The sequence below is a fragment of the Manis pentadactyla genome, chromosome 2 (assembly GCF_030020395.1).
Source record: "Manis pentadactyla isolate mManPen7 chromosome 2, mManPen7.hap1, whole genome shotgun sequence".
NCBI lineage: Eukaryota > Metazoa > Chordata > Mammalia > Pholidota > Manidae > Manis > Manis pentadactyla.
The window spans coordinates 49854052-49878770 of NC_080020.1; the positions used below are offsets into that span (position 1 = coordinate 49854052).

The 24719-nt window shown below is 46.6% G+C and overlaps 1 protein-coding gene across 18 annotated transcripts in view; it reads right to left on the minus strand.

Moving 5' to 3' along the window:
* Nucleotides 1–22282, minus strand: part of FAM193B (family with sequence similarity 193 member B) — a 30438-nt gene extending 8156 nt beyond the window's left edge. For 2 of the 18 annotated variants that reach the window (XR_005025092.2, XR_005025091.2), the window contains exons 1-6: nucleotides 21939–22281; nucleotides 8461–8703; nucleotides 7432–7660; nucleotides 5893–6280; nucleotides 3408–3609; nucleotides 2277–2516 (exon numbers count right to left, since the gene is read on the minus strand). Coding sequence is in view for 16 of the 18 variants with exons in the window: in XM_036886852.2 (XP_036742747.2) it covers nucleotides 2277–2516; nucleotides 3408–3609; nucleotides 5893–6280; nucleotides 7432–7660; nucleotides 8461–8703; nucleotides 21939–22148 (1512 nt within the window). In the remaining 2 variants the exon portion in view is untranslated. Of the gene's footprint in view, nucleotides 1–2276; nucleotides 2517–3407; nucleotides 3610–5892; nucleotides 6281–6371; nucleotides 6640–6985; nucleotides 7151–7431; nucleotides 7661–8460; nucleotides 8704–15986; nucleotides 16048–18457; nucleotides 18477–19830; nucleotides 19889–20870 lie in introns of those variants that run through there. The other 16 variants (XM_057492572.1, XM_057492553.1, XM_057492561.1 and 13 more) reach the window with 16 other exon arrangements.
* Nucleotides 22283–24719: the final 2437 nt, after the last annotated feature.

The following is a 24719-nucleotide window of genomic DNA, read 5'->3' on the forward strand; positions in this document are numbered from 1 at the left end:
AGACAGGTTGGGATGGAACCCAGGGTTGTGATTTTTCTGAGTGGTTGTAATGGAAGGGCAATGGGGCAAGGAATGTCAGTGAGAGAGCAAGGGAACAATGGGCAAGGGATCTCTACTGGTCTGGAAAGAGGAGAAAGCGGCAGATGACAGTCTTCAGTAGATGAAGAGGAGTGGCTGGGAGTTTGTAGATGACAGAGCCAGAGGTCTGTTCCAAAGAAGCAGGGATTAGGACATGAAGGGGAGAGAGTTAAAGTCTGGAAAAGGTGTCAGGGAGCAGAGAGACATTCAGTTTTATCTTTCTCCCAAGGTGGGAAAGGATGAGCAGTCTACACTGGATGGCTCCTAGGGAAAGCTGTGTTTTTGGTGGACAGTGAGACTGTGGGTAATTAAATCTGGGAGGTAGGGAAGGGACATTGGGGAAGAGTCTGATGTAGAAACAGATTAACGACCATTACTGCCTATCACGCCATACTGCAGCTGACTGCTTCCGTGTTGTATCCTGGCCTCTAGACTGGGCTGGGCAGACAGTAGCTATGCAGCAAGTTTTGGAATGAGGGAGCAGAGTGTGATAAATGGCAGACTAGAGAGATGTGCAAGGTGTAGCAGGAGTTCAGCAGAAGTTACCTGAGGATGTCTGCCAAGGAGTAAACATCTGAACTGAACTTGGAAGGAAGCAGAGAATGTTACTGGTGAAAGGAAAAGGATGTGTGGGCACACGATTTATGGAAAGCACACCGTGCCTGGGAACTCTGAAGTGTGCTTGCTGGGACCTAACAGGAACGCTGCCTTAAGAGGCTAGGAAAGGCCAAAGATACCACTGCTGCCCACTGCATGCCAGACGATCCTGGATGGGAGAACAAAAATGCCGACCATTTTCTGAAGAGTGGTGGGACCCCTTGGTTCACTACTTCAGGCTGCAGGGAAAGGGTCCTGGTTGTCCTCTAGGCTACAGAAAGATAATCACTGCTGCTTTCCAGAGCACCAGAGCTATTTGACCACCCAGGACCTGGAGCTAGCTGGTGGCCAGACCCAATTTCTTCTGAGCTCCTGAGTGTGGCACTATGGAGACACAACAGGAGGCAGGCGGGCAAAGAGGTAATGAGGTGGCAGGGGACGAGCCATCAAGCCCTGGGGTTCACCAGGCAGCAGGGCTGCCTGGAAATAGCTCACTAGGGTCTATCCTCAGCCCTCTGGGAGAAGTTCACTTAGCCTGAGGGCAAAGTCATGCCCATAGCTTTAATTACATCTCCATGCTGGCAACTCCCAGCCCCACACCTCACCTGCACTTGGATGTCTCACAAGAACCTCCAAGTCACTGTGCCCCACTGAATCCCCAGTCTTTTGCCATCCTAACCTTGCTCAGTGAAAGGCATGTTCTTGCCAGTCACCCAAGCAAACAACTGGGGGATACCCCTGACTCCTTCATCTCCCTGTCCTGCAATTAGATCACCAAAGCCTGTCACTTCTGCTTCCTCTGAAGTCCATCTCTCCTTCTCCAGCCCACCATTCATCTCTCTCCTGGCTCTCAGTTTTCTGGATTATCATCCCTCCAGGGCCTTCCAGATTGCAACACAGTAATCCTGAAATACAGATCCAACCAAGTGCATTCTCTGGTTAAAGCTCTCTAGTGACTCCCCCTCAGCTGTAGAATCAAGTCAAAGCTCCTCAGCCGGGCTACGAAGCCCCTCCCCACCTCTACTCTCTGTTTGAGCTCTGGTTTCACCAAGTGGCTGTGCATGTGCTATGCCTACTACTAGGAGGAACTTCCTGATAAAGTTGTATTTACTCCCTATAACTCAGCTTCTAAGTCAGCCTCTTGGTATAACCATTTCTAGCATGCCCAGGCAGGATGGTGGGGGGCTTCCCTCATCCCAGTACTTGTCACATGCTAATGTGCCTGTCGAGTTTTACCAGTCTTTCCTCTGGGCTGAGCTTTTCTAGGATGAGAACTTAACTGCATCATACTTTGGCTCCCAGTATTTGCAGAAGTGTTTGTTGAGAATAAATGACTGACTGACTGACTGAAGCAAGTCCTGCCTGGGCTTTGAGGAATCCAGCAAGTGGCTTCTGAGGCCAGGATGTGTTTTCCTTCCAGTCACTGGTCTCCAGGCCCCCTGACCCTAACGCCTCCTGAGCTCGTTCAGACCTTCCCAGAGCAGAGAACTATGCCAAGGCCTTTCGTAGCCAGCACCATTCATGCCCCAAGTCTTGGGGGTTGGGACAAGGGATTCCTCAGGGAAGAGAGGTGGTAGAGCTGGGCTCCCCCCCACACCCACCTTCTTTTTCAGCTTGTGCCGGGCCCGCTTGGCGGCCCTGGCGCTGTTGGGGACTTTGGGCTCCGTGCTGTTGATGAATTCCAGCAGCTCATCGACATCTCGGTGGTCCACGGCGGGCTCCCCAGGGATCCCTCCCAGGGTGCCCCCCTTCATAGGCAGCTCCTCTTTCCGCCTGGTCAGCCTTGAGCGGAGCTTCTCTCGGATCTCGGTATAATTCCGACTCGTCGGGGCAGCGGGTGGCTGGGGGAGGTGGAGGTGCTGATGTTATACCCTGGGCCCGGGAAGCCCATAGCACTCCCACCCGCTGGCAGGGAACATGTGGTGAGAAGTGAGACAACCGTTCTTTCTACCACAGCCACCAAGGCCAAATGGCTTCACCCTCAGCCAGGCTCGAAGCCAAGGCAGTGGTGGGTGGAGGAAGTGGAAAGGATGTGACAGTGTTGGGAGCAGGAAAGAAGGTTTGAGCCCGGGCCTTGTCACTTGGAAGCTGTATGACCTTGGGCAGGTCACTGAGTCTTTGAGCCTCTATTTTGTCACCTCTAAAATGAGGATAATAACCACTAGCTCAAAGGTGACTAGCAATGTGATTACTTTATTCTGTCCTCAACTGCTCTACCCTAGCTGGCGGCCCTCTCCTCTTCACCTTATGAGACTTCTGAACTGTCTTCTCCCCCTGTCCAGAGAGATAGCATGTACTCTGCTCCGAGCCTCCTTCCTGGTGCCATCTCTGCTCATGGCCTGTCCCTGGGCTGGCTCTCACACTTGAAGGACTGAGAGCCTTTGCTTCCACTCTGCCTCCATCACACACAAGTGTTCACTTCTCTGTGATTATAAACATATACACACTCATCAGAATCATAGCTTTCTCTCTGCCATTTCTTTTTCTTTTGCCTAAGGAAAAAAGTCAACCTTAAGAGAAACCGCAAAAAGTGCAAAGCTAACAAAATGTTTAAGTCTCTACCTCACAAATGTGCTTTGAGGATCAAGTGAGCGGACACAGATGTGAGGACTCATAGGGTCCCAGTGCAGTTACTACCCCTGTTAGCAAAGGGGTCTCTGGGGAGAGCGGGGTATTCCTTTGGCTCACCTTGGCCGGTCCCCAGCCCTCTGCGGCCTTGCAGGCTCACTCACCGCGTTGTGGCCGAAGAACTCACAGTAGCAGCAGTCACAGAACTTCCCATCTCTCTGGTGGGTGGAGGACGAGGTGCAGGAGCTACGTTCTGAGCTGCTGTCCTCTTCCTCGCCCAGCCCCTCATCTGCCTCGCAGGGCTGGGGCAGCTGGCAGGCCAGGCCACTGTGTGTAAACTTGTGCCCCTTGCACCCAGGGTCCCTGCTGATGGGGTAGAAAGATAGGCCCAAACATGAGGGAGGGTAGGCTGCAATGTGGGAGCCTGGGAATGCACACCCACCCATCACTGTCACAACTACCCTTCCTCTGCCTCATCCTATGAAGGGCAAGGTAGTGAGACCACATCAATGCTTTTCATAGGGCCAACACCTTCACTGTCCCTCAGGGCACAGCTCAATGATGCTATTCTGGAAAAGTTTCCCATGCCTCCCCTGCCCACACCTACCATGCAACCTTCCTGCAGTTGGAGGGTACCATGTACATCTCTCTGTAACGTACTGTCTATCACACTTTACTGCAATGTCTGTTTGCTTGTTTGTTTCTCAGACCAGCCTTTACATTCCCTGAGGGCAGGGACCGCGCCACTTCTATGTTTGGGTCCCAGTATATAGTTTAACACCCGTGCACACAGTAGGTGCTCAGTAAATGGGTGTCTGAGCAGATTAGTGGTTGGATAGCTCCCTAGAGCACCTGAAGGAGGTTAACGAGGTCTCCTCTCACTCTCTGAGCTCCTTAAGACTGAGTTGGCACCAGTGGGTGGAGCTACCTTAGCCATGGTGCCTTGAGGTTAGGAAAGCAAATGTGCCCTGTAGGACAAACTCTAACAACTACTGTTTGTACCAGATCTGTAGCATGTCATTTTTAACCATCCCCAAAGTCCTGCAAAACAGGTGCCACTCTCACCACCTTTCAGTGGAAGAGACAGAGGTTCAGAGTGCCTAACTGCTTTGCCCAAGGAGTGGCCAGGACTCAGCCTGTGTCTCTGTGTATGCAAAGCTCATGCTCTCTCACTGCACTGCTCTGCCTCTGGACTTGAGGAAGCACTGGGAACACCTTTAGTATTGACTGTTTTTCTAGGGTAAGGAAGAGACATGGGCCTGCAAGGTCCCAGAATTGGAGCTAAATGTTCCAGAGCCTTGGGCTGGCTATCAGCAGCCAGAGTGCCCCAGGGCTGCGGCCATGGCTGAGGCTGAGGCTGGGTGATGGGAACCAGGAGGAAAGATAGGGCAAAGAACAGTGAGGAGGCTCAGCTCCCAGAGCAGCCTGAGCTGAAGGGGTAGAAGAGGAGAGCTGGAGCCATTAGCAGTGGTGCTTAGAGATGTTTAATTCAAACTGACCATTCTTCCTCTATATTAGCATAATCAAAATATGCAGTGCTCCTGAGAATATGGAGAAAACTAGCCCCCTAATATTGGTGGCTATATGTCAATTTGAAGAGCCCTTTGCAAAGTAATTTTTCAATGTGTGTTAAGAACACTTCTTAACAAAAATAAAGACAAAGAAAAAAAAGACATTTAACATCCTTTAAAATGAGAACTTTTTTCATTCTGGGGAATCTTTTCCAAGGAGAAGAATCCAAAAGAGGGAAAAAGCTTTAAGCAAAGACATCTTCAGAGACATTAAAATATTAAAATGTTGGAATGACCTAAATGTTTGGCAACTGGAGAAAAAGTGTACTGTGGAGGGTATTTTCTAGCCTTTAGCAAGGCCTCAAAATACTACACAGGAACTTAACAATGCCAAGTGAAACCAGATGGTCAAAAATGACAGATACCACCAACAATGTGTGGGCAAGACACACAAGGAAAACAGCTAAGAGTAGTTGTATTGGGGTAGCAGGATTTTAGAATGGGAAATGGAAATGCATAATAAACACAGATCTGATTTATAATACAAAAATGTACATCTATATTCTCCAAAAATTTGTATCTTTCAAGTTTATATATATAGAAAATATATTAACATAAACTTCCTCAGTACTTAATTACTTCTAGGAATCTACCTGAAAGCCATAATTCTTGACTCAAAGATCTGGGTGCACAGATGCGTATTAGAATCTTGTTTATAATGGTTAAAAACTAGAAATGTCTAAATGTCTGGGAAATGGGGAGTTATAAAATAAATTATGTTACAGCTATACAGTAAAACATGTGGCCATTGAAAATGAAGAATTTTAACTGGGGAAATGATCATGGTATAATGTTAAAAAGTATACAAAAATGTATAGAACTTAGATTGAATTATGATATTTACACACAGAAATATCAGGAAGAAAATATACCACAGCGTTAGAAGTTTATCTTTAGGTTGTGAGGGAACTTTTTCTTTATACATTTCTGAATGTTTGCAAGTTTAAAAAAAATGAGCACATATTTCTTTTATAACTGGAAAAACTATGAAAAATAACAAACAAGATGTACCCTTCAATTTCCAACCAAATGCTAAGTTCAGGTGAGTGGGGCGCCTGCCCCTCCCACACCCACTTACCTGTGAGTGCTTGGAAGCTGCTGAGAGCTGGGTGGTGGGAGGAGAGGCCCGCTGCAGTGCCCGCTGCAGTGCCCACTGCAGGGGTGGCTGCACCCTGAGAATGGTGGGGGCATTTTCAGGAGTGGCAAGCTGGTGGAGGGCAGATGGGGGCTCTGACATGCCCCTGGGGTGTGGGGAGTGGCAGCAGCGGCAATAGGGCATTCAGAAGCCTGGGCAGGGAAAGGTGCTGCTGGGGTGGTGGGCAGCAGATGTGGGTGAGGTGGTGAGCTAAAGGATCCAAGGTGAGATGGGATCAGCGATGCTGGCTGGGGGTGGTGGCCGGTGGGGCTATTAGGTGGAGCAGTGAGGTCTGAGTGCCGGTGGTGCTCTGAGATGGAGAACACCTCACCTGTGGGCAGAGGGGGGAGAAAGAAGTCAGAGTGGGAGTTCAACCATGGGAAGGAAAGCCCCGGGGCTCACTGTCACAGCATCCTGCTTACTATGACCAGAGGAACCACTGTCTCAGCACAGTGGACTTGTGAGATTTTGGGAAAGTCCAGTGGTGGCTTGGGCTGGAGAGGTTTCTCTGCAGGCAGCAACATGGCAGGATCAAGGAGCCCAGGCCTGAGAGAGAAGGCACCAAAATGCTGGCCCCATGGAAGACCATCACACTTCTGCCGTGGCACAAACAGAGGACACGTGTTCTATCTTTCAGGGTCTCTTTAGGACCTGCTTGTGTATCGGCATTCCTCAGGTTCAGGGCAGAATCTACAAAAGCCAATGAGTAGCAGGCTAAGGCTCTGCCTTTGGGCCGTGAGGACTGAGGCAGCCAGGGTATGCTGGACTCTCAGGTGGTCCCAGATTTCAGAGGAGAAGTGGGAAAAGGCTTTGATGACCCTCTCTGGCTTATGCTCCAGAATAACTGGCATTATGTACTGTTCAACTCTCACAATTCTGGGGGAAGGAACCCTTTGAAGAACTCAAGTAGATAGCAATTCACATTTACATAGTACATCAATAAGCTGAGATTTTTTCCTTGGGTTTCTAAAGTTATCTCAGGGTTTAAAGAAGGCTTATAAAGCTGCAAAATTGGGTAATAATCACAGCAGCTTACACTGCCAATCTCTTGTGGATGAAAGTGCAGTGCTTTTCTATCCATCCCTCAGGTGGAGAAAAGGAGGCCTTGGAAGATGAAGGCACCCAGGTCCTCTGTGCTGCCGCCAGGGTCAGGTGTTAGGTGATCTAAGGCCTAATTTCGTAAGGGCCCTCTCAGACTCCACTTTCTTCTCAGCCAGTGTTCATCAGGTCCCTTCCTGGATCCAATGGGAATAGTGATCAGAACCAATGACAGCGGTATTTTTCAACTTCAGAGTCCTAGGAACAGGAGTCCCATCCCACAGAAACAGTCAAGGGCTAGGTATCCCCTCTGCTTCCATTAGAAGAGCTGCTATTTTACTTATATTAATAACTGATCTTTTGACTTGTTTGAACAAAGTGGTTAAGAAAACACAGCTCTTTACATTTATGTGGCCTGGCTCTCCTCTGAGTTTGGAGACTCACCAGGGATGGTAGGAGGACTCCCAAGCGAGCTAACCGGCATGGCCCCACTGGGGTGTGGGGAGTTCCAAAGGCCTGAGAGCTTATGTGCTGACAGGAACGAGCTGGGATCCCAGTCCCCTGAGTTCCCGTGGCAGGAGGACGAGGATGAGGACGATGAAGAAGAGGACGAAGAGGAATGAGAGTCACCCCCACAAGACTGTGATTTGCAGGATGTGTGTGACAAGGAGATCTGGAGAAGGGGGAAGAAAAAGGCTTATGGTGAAAGAGCACACATCAGAGCTGACCCTCTGCTGCCTAAACTAACTTACCTCCTCCAGGTCCCTGTGCCATGTGGCCAAAGCACAACTCCCATAACTCCAGGTACAAGGGCAAATTCTGGCCAAACATTTGCCGGGAGGGGCTGTGGTACCCCTGATGAAGTGAAGGGTGTGGATACTAGGGAGAGAGACTGGTAGGGGCAGAGACTGCCTGCCTGTCAACTGTGGGTCTTTAGGGAGTCCTGAGAGCTGCCAAGGAGAGCAAGGGCCTTCAAGTCAGGAGTCCTGAAGCTGTCTGGTCCTGGGTAAAAGAGAGGGGCTGAAGGAAAGTCTGGCCACTGTGATTCAGGAGATGGCACTTAAGATGGCTCTCAGGCTTCTGGGAGACTTTCTAACTGAGGCACAATACAGACTCTCAAGCTGACCTTTGCCCTCCACATCATACTGGTTGGCTTTCAGCTGCCACAGAGATGATGGCAGCAAGATGATATGGAAGGGGCAGGATCTCGATCTACCAGAACCTACAAGCCGGCCCTCACAATGTGCACAGACTCTCCTTAGGAGCCAGTGGGCCACCTACAGCCTCTCTCTTCTTTCCCCAACTGTGAACCCAAGCCACCAATGTGTGGATACAGCTCAGCTGCCTCTCAGCACCTGTGTGCAGCAGCTGTCCAAGGAGAGTCAGCTGAAGGGAAGGAATAGCTCAATAGCCAGACTTCTCTGGGCAGGCAGCCTTCCTGCGTTCAGAGACCCCTTCTCAGCGGTTACCTACCGCCACTGCATGTTCTCGACCTGTCTGCCTTTCATCTTCCTCCATGCTCTTTCGGCAACTCTGGCAGACCCATAGAGGCATCTCGCCTAGGAGATTCTTGACGAGCTTTGGCATGAAGTCAGGGGGCAGCTTCTCACCCTGCAATACCAGTCCGTTTTGGGAAGGGCCTTCTTCCCAGCCTTTGCGTTCCCGATGACACAGCAGGCAGCAAGTCTGCACAGACTGGCTGGAGGTGGGGGGAACCTGTCCAACAGACAGAAACAGGGTTTCCCAGGAGGAGAAAGGCTCTGCTTAGAAATAATATTCATGATACTAATAATGTCACTTATTACGTGCCAGGCACTGGGTTAGGCACTTCATATGCACAATTTTAGTTACTGTAACAGCTCTGCAAACTAGGTGTTATTATTCCCATTTTTTTTAAAGATGAAGAAACAGATTTCAAGAAATCAAATAAGTTGCCCAAGGTTATAGAGCTAGTGAGTGGTGGAACTAGGATTTGAACCCTTTCAGGCTGACTCCAAAGCTTATGCTCAAAGTCCTAATGTCCCAATGTCCCCAAATCTTGAAGGATAACGAGAAGATGGCCCTTCCTTCTCTGGAATGTCTGGGACAGGCCGCAAATTTTGGGTTGTCTGTGCAGTCCACAGACCAATGCCATCTGGGAGGAAAAAAATGCTTTCAGTTAATGCAGAGTTTGGGAGAGTATGTGGGTTTCTGGAAAGCTGCACAATTCTATTAGGATCACAGCAGCATTCTGGAGGAGGGGTTTGTATAGTTAGTCAAAAAGCATCAACTCAACTGAAAACCGTGTTGGAGATAAGGGAAGGCAGACCTTGGTGCTTCTGAGAGGCAGTGAGGTGTGGTGAAAAGAAGTTGGGCTTTGGGCATCAGACCGACACACATTCTAATCCCTGCCTGGCCTGCCACGCATTAGCTAGGTGACCTTGAGCAAGTTATTTAATTTCCCAAGCTCTGACTTCCTACCTACCTTGTAGAGTTGTTATGAGGCTCAGTGAATAAACAGGGAAGTGCCTATCCCTGTGCATGTCCATAGCACAGGCCCAATACACAGTAATTATAATTTGGACTTTTTTTCCTTCTAGGATAAATATGACCTAGAAACATGTCTATAGGTTTCCTGTCACTTTGAGGGGTACGTACTAGGATACTGATTGATTTAATGACCCCAATTAATGGCTTTTTTAATATCCTGCAACTCTGTAGTTCCTCCCTCTCTCTGATACTGCGCTTGGTCATGTCACTTTCTTTGGCCAATGGGATGTTAGCCAAGGTGCTGCCAGCATAAGCTTGCAATACTACTTGCTTCCTTGCATGGCTGGGCTTGCTTGCTCGTGTGCCTCTGCCATGCTGTAAGAGCATGATTGGGCTAGCTGCTGGAGAGATGTGAAAGACATGGAGAAAATAGTCTTCCCTGCTGATCAGCTAGTGGATCACGTACATGAGTGAGCCCAGGGTAGAACATTCAATCAACCCAGAGACTCATGAAAAATAATAGTGTTGTTTTAAGCCACTAAGTTTTAGGGGTGGTTTGTTACATACAATAGTTAACTGACATACCTTCCAAACTTACCCACCACTAGGTGACAGGTGTTTGCAGAGGATTAAGTAAAGGATTAAGGACATCATCCTCATCCTACCAATAAAATAAATGCCATCATCTTTCTTGAATAAAATCACCTTCTCACAATACGTTGGCATCAGGGTATCCTTAAGTCTGTAACTGACCTGGGTCTCTTGTTTCTAGAAAGAAAGGCACCAAACAGTAGTACCAAGAAGGAGCATGATAAAACATTTGGGGAAGTACAAGGACCTTGGAAGAGTACAGAGAAAGAGAGGCAGAGAGTGGAACTCATGTGAGATGCTGCCTAAATGGTCTCTGCCAAGGAAGCATTTCAATGAGCAAGGAAGAGAAACTTTACTGCAACTGTAGAAGCATATGGTGTTGAGTATCTCATGGCAAGGGGGGTGGGTTGATGGAGAAGGATGGTGTTCAGAGAAATTAAGGCAATGGATGCCTTTCTGAGAAGTGTACCAGGAAACTTTTGATAGCTATAAGGTGCCACAATAACCCCGGTGGGGAGAAGGTGAAGCCAACAACCAAGTCCCTCTCCCTGTAAAGATAGTGACCATATTTGTAAGGCAAACTCCAGAACATGTAATTTTACTACAATAGAGCTTCCTTTCATTTGGGTGTTAGGTTCTAAAACTCTTATATAAGATGAAAATCATGTATGAGTAAAATTATTCTTGAAATTCTTTATATGGTCTATGAAGTACAGCATATATGATTTTTTTGGCGGCATCAATAATTCAAATGTGTAATGTATATGGCAATGCATCGTAAGTGTTTTCCTGTTTCTTTTAAAAGAAAATACAGAATTCTTGTAAATTAAATGTGTGGTCAATGTGACTATACTAGTTGCCAAAGCACTTCTGGGGGATGCTAGGGTTAGTGGAAATACATTGGCTTTGGCATTAATACTGGGCCTTTACCGCTTACCAGCCATATGGTTTTGGGCAAGTTCTACTCTCTGTCTCCTTAACTGTAAAATGGGATTAAGTCCTAATTTGTGGGGTCGGCTGTGAGCATTAAATGTGATAAAGCATCTAGTCTAGTGCCAGACCCATAACACGTTACTCAACATACTGAACTAACATAAACATAATGAGAGTAGTGAGAAATAATATTTAAAATCAGGGCTAGGATTGAAAATAGTTACTGTAGTTTGTAAGAATGCAAGAATCTCTCATGTGTGATGAATCTAAAACATCTTAATCTTTGCCCACAACTCTATGAAGTCGTTCCGTGAGATCCCCCAATACTCTCTGTATTCTCCTATCTCATGCCTTTGCTAAAGGCAATCCTCTGCTGAAAATCCCCTTCCTTTCTACATTTATCAGTAAGTAGTTGGGAGGGGAGCTTAAAGACCCAGCTTGAATCTAACCGTATCCCAGCTTTCCTAGAATCCCTCTTATAATTCACGTCTCCTCCCTGCACCTCCATAGCCACTGTGCCTTAGTTACAGCACTTGTACCTTCCACTTAATTTATTTACCTGCATCTTCTGTCCCTTCTAATAGGTTTTGCTCCTAGAAGGCAAGCACCAGTTCTGATTCTTGTCTGGATCCCTCACAGTATAGCACAGGGTATATGCTCAGTTAGGCACATGGTGGCTAAATCTGCTTTGTTAAGTGTCCCTATGACAATACAGCTAGCAGGCAGCTTGGTGAGACAGTGCTTGAAATTATTGCTCCCCACAAAGAAAGGCCATCTTCCCACTCTGGAATTCCACCTGAATGGCTCCAATCCCAAGTGAGGGACAGTGGAAGACTGCATTCCTTAGGGATTACAATGGTATGCCCTATTCATGGAAATAATGTGACTCTTCCTAGAGCCAAACTGGTATACATAATAAATGAGAATAGCCATTAGTGGAAGTGGATTTACAGGACAGACTGTGCTTCCAGTTAAAGGAAGGAACACAGGGCCTGGAAAGCTAGTCGAGTCCTAACTGAAGCCGGGATGATACTGACCACATTGCATAAGGTTGCCCAGAGAATTAAGTGACATCACAGATGCCAAGCTTAGCTCAAGGGATCTACACAATAGGCACTCAACCTGTTATCTAGACCCCTTAGCTGTTCTGTTCTTAGTAAGACTAAACTGGAAACTAGTTTATCCACTGTCCTAAGTGTGGTATACTTGAGTCCTTCTCTCTAGGCTCAGGAAGGTCTGGGGGCCACCCCCAAAGCTGTCTTAAACACTAAGCCTTGGTGCCTGCCCTTGGGTACAGTGCCTGGTGGAACCTGGGGACTTTTCTGATTTTTTTCTCTAACTGCTGGAGGGTGGTGAGAATCCCAAACCCTGGAGATGTTATAATCAGTCAGCACTACCACAGCTCCTCAAATTTTTGCTTTGGCAGAAATAATAAGTTCAGAATTCCCTTTGACTGCAATCTCCTGCTACTTTCCAGATTCCGGGAGATCATGACCCCTTATGCCCTTAAGTCAACTCAGGCTTTCAACTAGCTGTTCTTATGCTGTATTTTTAGCACCTCAAACAGTATTCCCACACAAGAACAGATCAATAAATGTACACTGAGTGAATGAAACACCCACCATTTTTCGTTATCACAAAGGCTGATGGACCTGATTCTTAAACCTACAGCCCTCGGCAGCGACTAATTACTCCTTTTCACCTGTTTAAATTCCAGATTCAGGTCTGGATACAGACCAGACCTGGGTCTCTAGATATAGGTCTAGCCTTAGGCAAAAGACTGGGGAAGAACAAGGAATGGTTCTAGGGGTTCTTTGGATTTGGGATCTACTCAAAAAAGCTCCAGGGTAATTCTGCTTCACATTCTGAACAAAAACAGAATCTCTGGAGAGTAGGTCACTCACACAGAGGACCCACGTCTTATGTGTACCCCTAGAGTGGTCCAGGAGTCAGATGAACCACAGACAAGGGCAACTCCTAGCCCAGGAGGCTGTTGTGTGCAGCCACTATAACCAGTATCTCTGCTCCTTCACCTGAACAGGCCTGACTTCTCTGTCTTGCCTGAGAAACATTATGCTAAGGCATTCTAAATTTTCCTGGATAAAAAGAGGTAAAAATCAAAGAAGGGGAAGCCAATTTTTTCAGGGGACATGGATTTTTACTTGAAAGAATGGTAAAAACTATGGTTATCTGGACTTGGGTACTGGCAGACAATTTCTGAAAAAATATACAAAATGAGCTTCAAGGAAACTTCACTTCAAGCAAAACAACTTTTTATGTGTGGCCAATGATAAAATTCAAACTTGCAGTCTAAAATTCGAATTTTGGAAAATTTGTGTCCGCCATCATGAGCTTAACAGCTTCCCAATACTTAAAGACTTTTCTTTAAAAATTGGTGGTGATACTAATAAATGTTATCTCTTGATATGTAAAATGAAACAGAGAAACACTAAGATCTGCATAGCTCAGTGAATCTATTTTCCAAATGATCAAAGCATGATGTTACAGAATCATGCATTAGTAAAAAATACATTCAGAAGTGCTAGATGGACCAAAGGATTTTAATGTAAATGAGTATAAAGATTTCATTGATATAGGCTCAGATCCCATATTGCAAAGAATATCAACAATCATCTGGAAAGGCCTCCCTTTTCCAACTATGTATCCCTATTCCAAGCCTATGTATCCTCAGGATGGCTTTTTGTTATATACTTCAACCAAAACAATGAATTGTAACAGACTGAATACAGAAGCATGTATGAGAATCCAGCTTTTTTCTATTAAGCCAGACATAAACTTGCAAAAATGAAAACAAGACCATTTCTCTCACTACTTTGAAAATAGGTTTTTTTCACTAAACAGGTTTAATACTGTTACTCTCAAATGAATTAGTAACTATTTTAAAATTTTCTCAGCTTTATTATTTAATTTGGTATATATCGATGGATAAAACCTACAAAAGAAAGCTCTTCTGAGTCCTCAATAATCTTTAGGAATGTAAAAGAGCCCCAAGAACAAGCACTTGGGAGAACTGCTGATGTAAAGCATCTAACAGTGCTAACAGCGCCTGTCACCCAGCAGGTGTGCAGTAAGCAATAGTGATGAACAACAATATAGTTCAGAGCATATCTGGATAGCTGTTTTGGGGCACGAATAAATTTTCCATGTCACCTTTCTGTCCGAATTTGGGAACTGCTGGGGAATAACCCAGGGTCACCAGACCAGGCAGTATTCAAGGACTGTTCTGAAGTTGGATCTAATTTCCAGCACTAAACCTGGCTCTCATTCCTCTCATGGATTCCTTTCACTCGCAAGAGTTCCAGTATGTTTGTAGAGGATTCCCGCAAGACACATGCTGTATCTACCCAGCAGCCCTGCAACAGCTTCGAAAATTTACTCTGAAATGGCCCATTAGAGCACTCTACTCTCGAGGCAACCAACTCCAAGAGCCTCCCTGTCACCAAGGCAGGCAGAGGACAACAGTAGCACGTAAAGTTCCCTTCTAGAAGCAGAGAAAATGATTAATCCTCAGCTTAGAAAAACTCATCAGCTCAATCATCATTCACTCTTCTGTTCATCCATTCATCTCTTCACCCAACGAAACACTTTCAGAGCCCCCACCTGGTGCCAACCATTGTGCTAGGTGCTAGGAAACATCAAACAATAGAATTCCTGCCTTAAAAACACATGCTTAAACCAGGCAGGTTCATGCCTCAGTTGTCAATGCTCCCCAACTCCCATATATGTTTTGAGGCAGGAACACAAATTAAAATTATACACAATTAAAATCAATGCATAAAATAATGCACAAATTAAAAAAAACTAGGATGTTGTGCTTCTCTACCCCATGTAAGCTTATTTATTATGTGCCTTTTCCATACCTATCCAGTTTGAGGCTCTTCCTTTAGCTCATCTTTCCTTCCTTTCTGGTTGAGCTCACTACCATGGCAATCTCTGTCCCAGCTGACTTCTCTATGCTCCACTTCCACACTTAACACCTGAGAATCTTAGGTTCTATTCCTATTGTTCCTCAGATACATCCTGGCACCTCAGCTCTACTTCTTGGCAAACTACTACTCATCCTCCAAGATCTTGGCCAAAGGTCAAAGCAGCTTTTGCTGGGCCAGAATAAGCAGAACTCAATCTTTGAGTACAGCACCTATCACAGTGTGCCACAGATATATTCTGTCTGCCCCCAAACCCTTGGTAGAATGAGCACTCTTTGGAGTGCATCTTGGTCATTTAAGCGTGCCCAGGAAACTAGGCTTGGCATGGGCCTGGCACATAGCAGACATTCATTGAATAAATGAACAAATGCTTCAAGCCCCTTTGGTTCACGTCTCAGCTGCTCTACACCAAGGATAGAATCTAAGACACAGCTGAACCAACCCTTTCCTGCTAAGGAATGGCTGCATCACTTCAGGCGCTGATGAGAGGGCATCAGTGCTAAGAATCTCAGATACTTTTAATGCTGGCATCAGGGCTAAATTCTTAGGGAGCTGATATAACTGCACCTTAGTGCCCTAAACTTTCACTCAAACTCCTACTCAGGCTGTTGGCTCAGGTCCTTCCAAGAAGGACAGCTGTTTCATACCATTAAGCCAGTCTGTGGAGAATCCTCTCTGGTTGTACAAGCTGAGTCAAGGATGGGGCAGTGAATCTCCCTGACTCCAAAAGCCTTCCACCCCACTGAGGCTAACTCATCTGTTGGACCTGCTTTTTGGGAGCAGTCACAGGAAGGCCTAAACTGCTGCTTATTAACCTGGAATCTCAGGTGAACAATGTTACCTACTACCCTGCAACCCTAGCACAAATTTCTCATGGGTGGAAGAGTATAAACTTTGGAGACAGAGTATTGTGGTTCAAATCCCAGTTCTGCCATTTTCAGTATGATCTTGGATTATTACTAAATTTCTTTGAGCCTCAATTTCCTCATTTATGAAATGAGAATAAAACCATACTTCACAGAGTTGTGAGGACAGAAGGAAATAAATCATGTAAAGTACCTGGCCTGGGCCTGGCACACAGTAGGTGCTCAATACCCGTTAGTTTCTTTCCTCTTCTGTCCTGGAAGAAATGACAGGGAAACTTACTAAGTGAGACTTGCCCAATCCAAAGTTATTACTTGAAGCACAGGACAGGACTAGACAGGTGACCTCCAAGGCCTCTTTGAACCCCCCAGCCCATGCTCTCTGCTACAACTTCCTAGTAGGAACGTTTGGTGTTTCAGACCCCTTCTTTCTGTCTTAGTTTCCCTGTATCACTTTGCATGGTACATAAGGAGATCTATTCATTTCAGAATGTACAGGGAAACCCAAAGGAAGCTGGATAGCTGAAGGCCTTGGGTAAAGGGGAGATGGTATATAAACTGCAGCATGTTCATGAGCTTAGTCTGAAGGGCATGGTGGGAGCACCGGCACAGAACCAAAGGATGCAAACATGTGGCTTTTCCCAGGACATGAGTCTGCTTCTCCTCACTCCTTCTCTGCTCTGCACATCCTGCCATGAAGAACCATTAACTATTCCATCCGCCAAATATGTAAAGCACTTGCACCCTCACCCCTGCTATTCCTTCTGCCTCTTCCTTTTTTAGGCTGTTTGGGTGTTATATTCTCCTAAGTTCACAAGCAGAATGAACTGTGCTTTGATCTGGGATGCTCTAACACCTTTTTTTACAGATCTCTCAAATAGAGCTTATCTCATGTATCCCAGTTGTTGGTACATACTCTACAACCCTGAGCTTTTCAAGGGCAGGGCCTGTATCCCATGATTCACTGCATCCCAGCTGTTCAGCAGAGGTGTCAGCATATAGTAGGTAGGCAAGGGTAAGTGTTTTGATACACAATGGAAGACTGCCAGTTAGAGAACACCACTAATAGGGAAACAACAGGAGAACTGGCAGGCCCCCCCACCTTTAAAGTTGTTTCTATTCCTGCTTATTGAAAAGCTCCTTCCTAGGAAGCCCCACTGTTTGAAGAATATCCTAGGCCTCCACAAAGATCCCCACAGCACCCTCAATTCAGCAGTTCCCAGACCCAGCTACACACCATAATCACCTGGGGCAATTTAACAACAATAGATTCCTGGGCTGCAGACCTAAAAATTCTGATTCTGTAGGTCTGGGGCAGGGTCCAGCAAAGCATAGGGGATCTGTTATTTAGTTAGGCTGGGGTGAGGAAGAGCAGAAATCAAGCAATCACAGCTGCCTCTATCATAGAGAACAACTTCATCCCATGCTATCAGAGAGTTTACTGACGTCTATTACATTCACTTTCTTACTTAAAGCCTTTCATTGATCCCTCATTGATTATAGGATAAAACCCAAACTTCTTGGTGTGGTTTTCAAGAACCCCGCTAACCTCTCCAGGCTGACCTCCTGCCACTTTCCAGAGTCAGACAGTTCTTGCTTCTGGGTCTTTGTTTATGTTGCTTTCTTTGTTTAGACTCTTTCTCCAACCTTTTACTCTGGAGCAACTTCTACTTGGCTTTGAAGCCTCAGCTCTGAGAAGCCTTCTCTAGGCTATCATGTTTGTGCATCCTCAGCACCAAGCATCTATAGTAATCAAGAGACACCATATGTGCTAAGTGCTTGACATGCAGTACTTGCCACCCTAATGTGAGCCTGGCATCACCATTATCTTATACGTGAGAAAACAAACCAAAAGGCTGAAACACTTCTGAAAACCACATACTAGATTCAAGGACTTGAACCTTAACTCACAGGCAGCGATGCTCTTCCAGCCTAACTGTAGTTACTACATACACGTTTTCCAGACCATGAGCCCCCTGTGGGAAGGAAGCATGTCTGATTCACTTCTGCATCCCCAGCTAGCCCAGGGCCTGGCAGATTAGGTGTCCATTAGTGTTTGCAGAACAGATGAACGCCAGCTCAGATGAGAAGACTGCTCATGGTGTGTGTGCAATGGGCCTACATGAATGATCGCCACCCTGGCCCAGCATTAGGGGCAGGTAAGAAAAAAGTGATAGAAACCTAGCTTATTTATTTTATTATCATTTAACAGCCATTTATTGAGCACATAAGGACCAGGCACAATAAATACCCCAGAAATGAATTAAGCAGCCCCTGCTGTCAAAATTCTAGGCTCTGTAAAGGTGTTAGGATCTTAATAGTTCATCTGCTGTCAGATATTAAGCTTGTAGCTCTGGAATATTTTAAGGAAATTAAAATTTTAAAAATCTCGGTGGTTAAATCTTCATCTTCAAAGGCCTTTTGGCATTTCTACATAGTGAATCTCTACTGGCTTACCAAGAACCAGAGGTGGCAGGGATCGCCTTTCAGTTATAATTTCCTCCTACTTACAATGAGTAGCCAGGGTGGGTGGGTGGTGATGTTCAGGGGAGGCCTGTGGCTATAGGGACTATCTTATTCATCTGTATGCCCCAAATAAAAGCCCTGACACAGAGGCTGCAATGCATGTTGAGTGGATAATAAAACAGTTTTAATAAAGATACTGACTGATCATCTGCTCCAGGCCCTTGAGGGAACAGGTTTAACTCTGAGCAGTGGAGGAACCAGGTCTCTAGAGCCCGTTTAAACTAGGCTGGGCAAAGTCTCAGGGGATGCTGTAGAGAGATCAGAGATGGGAAGGGCAGGATGAGCTCAACCCCCACCAACTGCTGGTTTATAGTGTAGGAAGTCTCCTGGGGGTTTATGGATTACAAGCTGAGTGATCCAAGAGAGACCTAAAGACAGCTAGTAGATCTAGCAGGTGAGAACCCTCATGCTTTGGGTGGCCATCTGGCACAGCTACTACCCACACCACCTCCAGCTCCTGCTCTTGCCTGAGGAGCCTTGCTGGGCTAGGTGCTATGTGGGTTGCTCCACATTCTCCTGTGATGTTGCTAACGAGGGTGAGAGAGGGGAAGAAACATGCCCATCCCAAAACCGGAAAGAGACTGAGCTTAAGAGTTCACCTCAAGTCTGTAACACTAAACACTATTTCTCACTGCTCCTTCAACTGCTTTGTTGCTTTTTCTTTGCTAATAAGTCAATAAACCGTTTTAGTCTCCTTGTTTAGTAAACGAGGAATTGGGTTCTTAGTGGACAGATCAATGTAATTTAGTGGCCTGAAACAATCGAAGGACTTTGGGGATCCCAGTTAACCTCAAGGTCCTGTATTTAAATGTATAAGGTTATGCAAATAACGACAGGCACTGGGTGGAATCAGAGTGGCCTATGAACCTTAACTCAGAGGAAGGGATGCTCTTTTAGCCTTACTGTGATTATATATATATATGTTCTCTGGACCATGAGCCCCTTGTGGGCATTCACTTCTGCATTCCCAGGCAGCCCCAGGACTGGCGCAGATCAGGTATCCTTCATATGATAAAGGGCACACATTACTGAGACTGCAGAGTACTGCCTCACAGAAATATGGGCCCAGAGGCACCAGGTTTTTAGTTTTAAGAGATGGCATAGTTCCAGTTTTGTGGGAAACCTTTTGGTTTTTAAAATATTGGCTCAAATCAAAATAAAACCAAAACAATGTGTGACTTGAGACATCAGAACCTGTCAGTGGACTGCAAGGGGTCCTATCTGCTGTTCTTTGGCTTCAGTTCAGCACATAACACTGAATTTCACCTTACTTACTACCCATTCTGTGTATGTAAGACAAGGGTATAAGTGGCTGTGGGAACCAGAGATCCTCCTCAAAGGCACACCTGTGAATGACTGACCCCAACCCTTTCAGCGGGTGCTTTTCACCAGGGCACAAAAGCCTGCTTCTGCATCCAGAACCTCCCTCCACAGCCAAAAAGCTGGGACACAATGAGAGCAGAATCTGTCACTTTGTTTCATCTTTGTGGCTATTGTAAAAAAAAAAAAAATACCTTGTTAAATCCACCACAGCAACACAAGAGTGTCCTTTGAGGGTGGGGGAGCTGAGACCTGTAATGGGAGTTATTTGGGCAAATGTTTAGTTGAGGGCAAATGTTTAGTTGCTTTGAGTTTCTGTTTCTTCATCTGAAAAACAGGGGTAATAGTATTTTTATCCTTCAGTTCATTCATTAACATTTGTTAATCACCAGGCATAGGGGTACAATGGTGACTGACTGACATGGGTTCTTGCACTCTCAGAGTTTATGTAGTAAAAGCAGACCAATCATTCTACCAAGTTAACTCATCACATTGTGCTTAAATACTAAGGAGAACACAGCAGTGGTGGGAAGATTAGAAGATATGTAAAGTGCCTGGCATGAATAAATGAATGAATTGGCAGGTCAAATAGCAAAGTAGATAAGAACATGGTAGGAATCTACCATGTTAATAAAGCCTATCGCTCTTAGGAAAGTTGTCCTAAATAAAAGCTAAATGGTTAAGCCACCCTTCAAACTTTCTGGTCATGAATATTATAAGCTGACTAAGTGGCAAGCACCTTCAGGGTTCGAAATAAGACCAGGTGAAGGGGGAATCCAACTTGGGGGTCACATCCTTTGGAACCAGTCTCAGCCCGGGGTGTGGGTGAATGTGGGGCTTCTGACACTCAGTAAATGGTGACATTTTCACTAATTAAAAATCTTACTGTGCTCTGAGACACAAAGGAGACCAGCATCAAAACTGTGTTACGATAAGAACAAGTTCTCAATGGATTCATTCTCTCATCTCAGTCTCCTAGTTATTTCTACTCTGTGTCAGGGTGTCGCAGGGCTAGGTGTGGAGGACTAGAGAAAGATGACATAATCTGTGCCCCTGTGGAGTTCACAGTGCGGTGTGAGGAACAGACATATCAACAGAATGCCTCATCACAGAATGGGGAGTGCTAACAGAAAGGAGCACAGGGGGTTGTGGGCACAGAGAGGGCACCTCACACAACTGGGGAGGTCAGGAAAGGCTTTCTGGGAATGGTACCCCAAAAGGCATCCCCACTCACATGCACAATTCCAGAGATTCTACTAGAAGGCTGTCAAGAGCCATGCCTTCTGGCTGCACCAGCCTCCCAGAGTCCCCTGCTGCCCGATGCAGTGTCTGCAGAGCCAAACGCATCTTCCGCCACGCCTCATCCTCATCCGGCGCTGTATCCGACCCTCCAAGACTCCTGCAGGAGCCTGCCTTCCTAGGCAGGCTCAGCCAAAAGACCAACTCAAAACTCTTTTGTCAGAGCAAGCTTAGGGTGAGCCACCCAGCCCCAGGTGCTACAACCCTCCCAGAGCAATTGTGGCTCATGCCATCCCGGCCTCTCAGTGAACACTGGCAGAGTACCTCCCATTATCTTCTTTGCTCGAAACAAAGTGACCTTCCTCCAAGTGGCAAGCTGGAAGCTTTGGAGAGCCCTCCTACCGCTCTCAGCAGGATTCGCCAAACCCTGGGACTTGAGGGTTGCGAGCGGCCTGCCTCGGGGGTCAGGGGTACACAGGGGAGAAAGGGCGGGCTCTGTTGGGTTTCCACCTCAGTGCGGGAGCCCCACCAAATAGTTTTCTGGGCAGCCTGTTTGCTCCAACTACTCTGTTGGGCAGGGTGAGGAGGGAGGCCCCAGGAGTGGGGCAGTGGCTGCAGGCAGCGAGGGGAAAGGGTGGAGCCGCCTCCGTGGGGAGAGGGAAAAGGCTGCAGCCTTTCAGCCCCAGCGCCCTGAAATGGCCTGTGGGTGGGTTAGGGAGCAGGTGGGCCCGGCGGGAGGTGGAGGACAGAGAGCTGAGCTGTGCTCTCCGGATTCGAGCCGGTACCAGTGTGGGTGTGCGACCAGAACGTTCAGCCTCTCCTCCGGCTGCAGGCGCTGTGAGAGGACAGGCAGCCTGGTCTCAGGAGGGCAGGGCAGGCCGTGCCTCGACATTGGAGAGAAGGGTCTAGCCTTCACTCCCGCCTCGGGGGGAGAAAGCCTCAGCCACGGCCCTGGGGGAAAGGCTCTGGCTCCAGCCGGGAGAGGAAGGTCTATCCCCAAGTCCGCCCCGACCCCGCTCCGGGAGGTGAAAGCGCCGGAGCAGCCGGACTCGCTGGCTCCTACCTGAGGGCCGGGCGCCAGCTTGAGCTCGTCCTCCTCCCTGGGGCTGTCGCGGTCGGGCTCCACCAGCGCCTCTGGGGGTCCTGCTCCCGGTCCCGCTTCCAGGCTCGGCGGCGGCGGGGGTTCGGGCGCCTGGGGCTTCTGCGGCCCCGCGGCCCGCGCCCGATCACGGCGGCCCGTGCCGCCGCTTGGCCTGCTCCGCCTCCGAGTCATGCTGCTGCTCGTGCCGCTCCCTCGCACCTCTCGCACCACTCGCGTTGCCGCCTCCACCACCGCCGCCACCGCTCCCCTCACAGGACAACAGCCAATATGGCGGCACCCGGCTGCCCGTCCATCGCTGCCAGCAGGTCAGAGGGCATGCGAAGTCTGCGCCGCCGCACTAGCCCCCCGAGGCTGCCTGCGCCATTTTGAATAAGGTCACCACCCGGAGTTCTGCGGGAGAAAAACTGGTGGGGTGACGCCCTCTCCATCACCGGACCCAAGGGGTGAGATCTGCGCTAGGAGAGGGTGTACGCTGTGGTAATCGTGCCGCACTGCTCTGAGAGCTTAGTAACTGCCTGTTAAATGGGTGAATGAATGAATGAATTTCTAGAGTACTACAGCAGTTTCACACCCATCATCTGACTTCTCACACTCACACGGCGAGGCTGCTACCCTCGTTCCCATTTTGCAGCGGAGAAAATTGGGGCTAAGAAAGGCGAAATTGTTGTTCAGCAACGTTCAGTCGGAACTCGTGGACGGGGTAGCTGAAAGCGACGAAGGAATCGGCCAGGTCTTTATTTGCAACGGCTAGGAGGCTCCACTGGGAGTCCAGTGTTCGGTGTTTGGGGACAGTGGGACTCAGACCCGGCTCTTACTCTCCAAATCTGGTGGAGAAAGTGAAACTTGAATGCACAGTTACAAACAGTGTGATGAAGATGAGATGACTGGGGCACGTACTAGGTCAGTGTTTCAAAAAGTTATATGTGCAGGAGATTTTGACGGGTACACTAAAGGAACACTACAAAATGTAATAATTATGTATTGTTTAAAATGGATTTTTTTTCTCCCCATGTTTTTGAATGTATAAGACATGCATATGGTACAATTTTTTTTCTTTAAATTTTGAGTGCAATCTGTCTCATGCCAGGGCCAGTGGTAAGTGGAAACCATGTAGAGTTGCCATTGATGTACTCAATGGAGCAGAATTCTGACATTAACCTAACTCAGCAAACAAGGGCTATTTTTAGAGAAAGGGCTGAATGGAGAAGGCCTTGGACCTCTCCTTAACTGCCAACAACATTAATGAAAAAATGATACATCATCTCATCACAGGAATTAGATTTGAAATCTAATTTGAAAGCTTCAAGGTGACTTCCACTACATCAACATTACCCCTTCACTTACTGCCAGAATAAAAGATAGGTGGTATTTTTTCTCATTTATTTATTCCTATTGTGGTGAGTTATGCTACTGTCTTAACCATTTTTTTTCAGTATTTTTATTTTTATTTATTATTTTTACAGTATTTCTAATCACATTATTATTATTATTTTTATTTTTTATTTTTTTGGTATCATTAATCTACAATTACATGAAGGACATTATGTTTACTAGGCTCCCCCCTTCACTAAATACCCTCCACATCCCCGTTCACAGTCACTGTCCATGAAAATAGTAAGATGCTGTAAAATCGCTACTTGTCACCAAGTTCACAGTCACTGTCCTTCAACATAGTAAGATGCTGTAAAATCACTACTTGTCTTCTCTGTGTTGCACAGCCCTCCCCGTCCCCCCCCAACACTATACATGCTGATCGTAATGCCCCCTTTCTTTTCTTCCCACCCTTATCCCTCCCTTCCCACCAGTCCTCCCCAGTCCCTTTCCCTTTGGTAACTATTAGTCTATTCTTGGGTTCTGTGCTTCTGCTGCTGTTTTGTTCCTTCAGTTTTTTTTTGTTCTTATACTCCACATATGAGTGAAATCATTTGGTACTTGTCTTTCTCCGCCTGGCTTATTTCACTGAGCATAATACCCTCTAGCTCCATCCATGTTGTTGCGAATGGTAGGATTTGTTTTTTTCTTATGGCTGAGTAATATTCCATTGTGTATATGCACCACATCTTCTTTATCCATTCATCTACTGATGGACATTTAGGTTGCTTCCATATCTTGGCTATTGTAAATAGTGTAGCGATAAACATAGGGGTGCTTCTGTCTTTTTCAAACTGGAGTGCTGCATTCTTAGGGTAAATTCCTAGAAGTGGAATTCCTGGGTCAAATGGTATTTCTATTTTGAGCATTTTGAGGAACCTCCATACTGCTTTCCACAATGGTTGAACTAATTTACATTCCCACCAGCAGTGTAGGAGGGTTCCCTTTTCTCTACAACCTTGCCAACATTTGTTGTTCTTTGTCTTTTGGATGGTAGCCATCCTTACTGGTGTGAGATGATATCTCATTGTGGTTTTAATTTGCATTTCTCTGATGACAAGCAATGTGGAGCATCTTTTCATGTGTCTGTTGGCCATCTGAATTTCTTCTTTAGAGAACTGTCTATTCAGCTCCTCTGCCCATTTTTTAATTGAATTATTTGCTTTTTGTTTGTTGAGGTGCGTGAGCTCTTTATATATTTTGCATGTCAACCCTTTATCGGATCTGTCATTTATGAATATATTCTCCCATACCGTAGGGTACCTTTTTGTTCTATTGATGGTGTCCTTTGCTGTACAGAAGCTTTTCAGCTTGATATAGTCCCACTTGTTCATTTTTGCTTTTGTTTTCCTTGCCCGGGGAGATATGTTC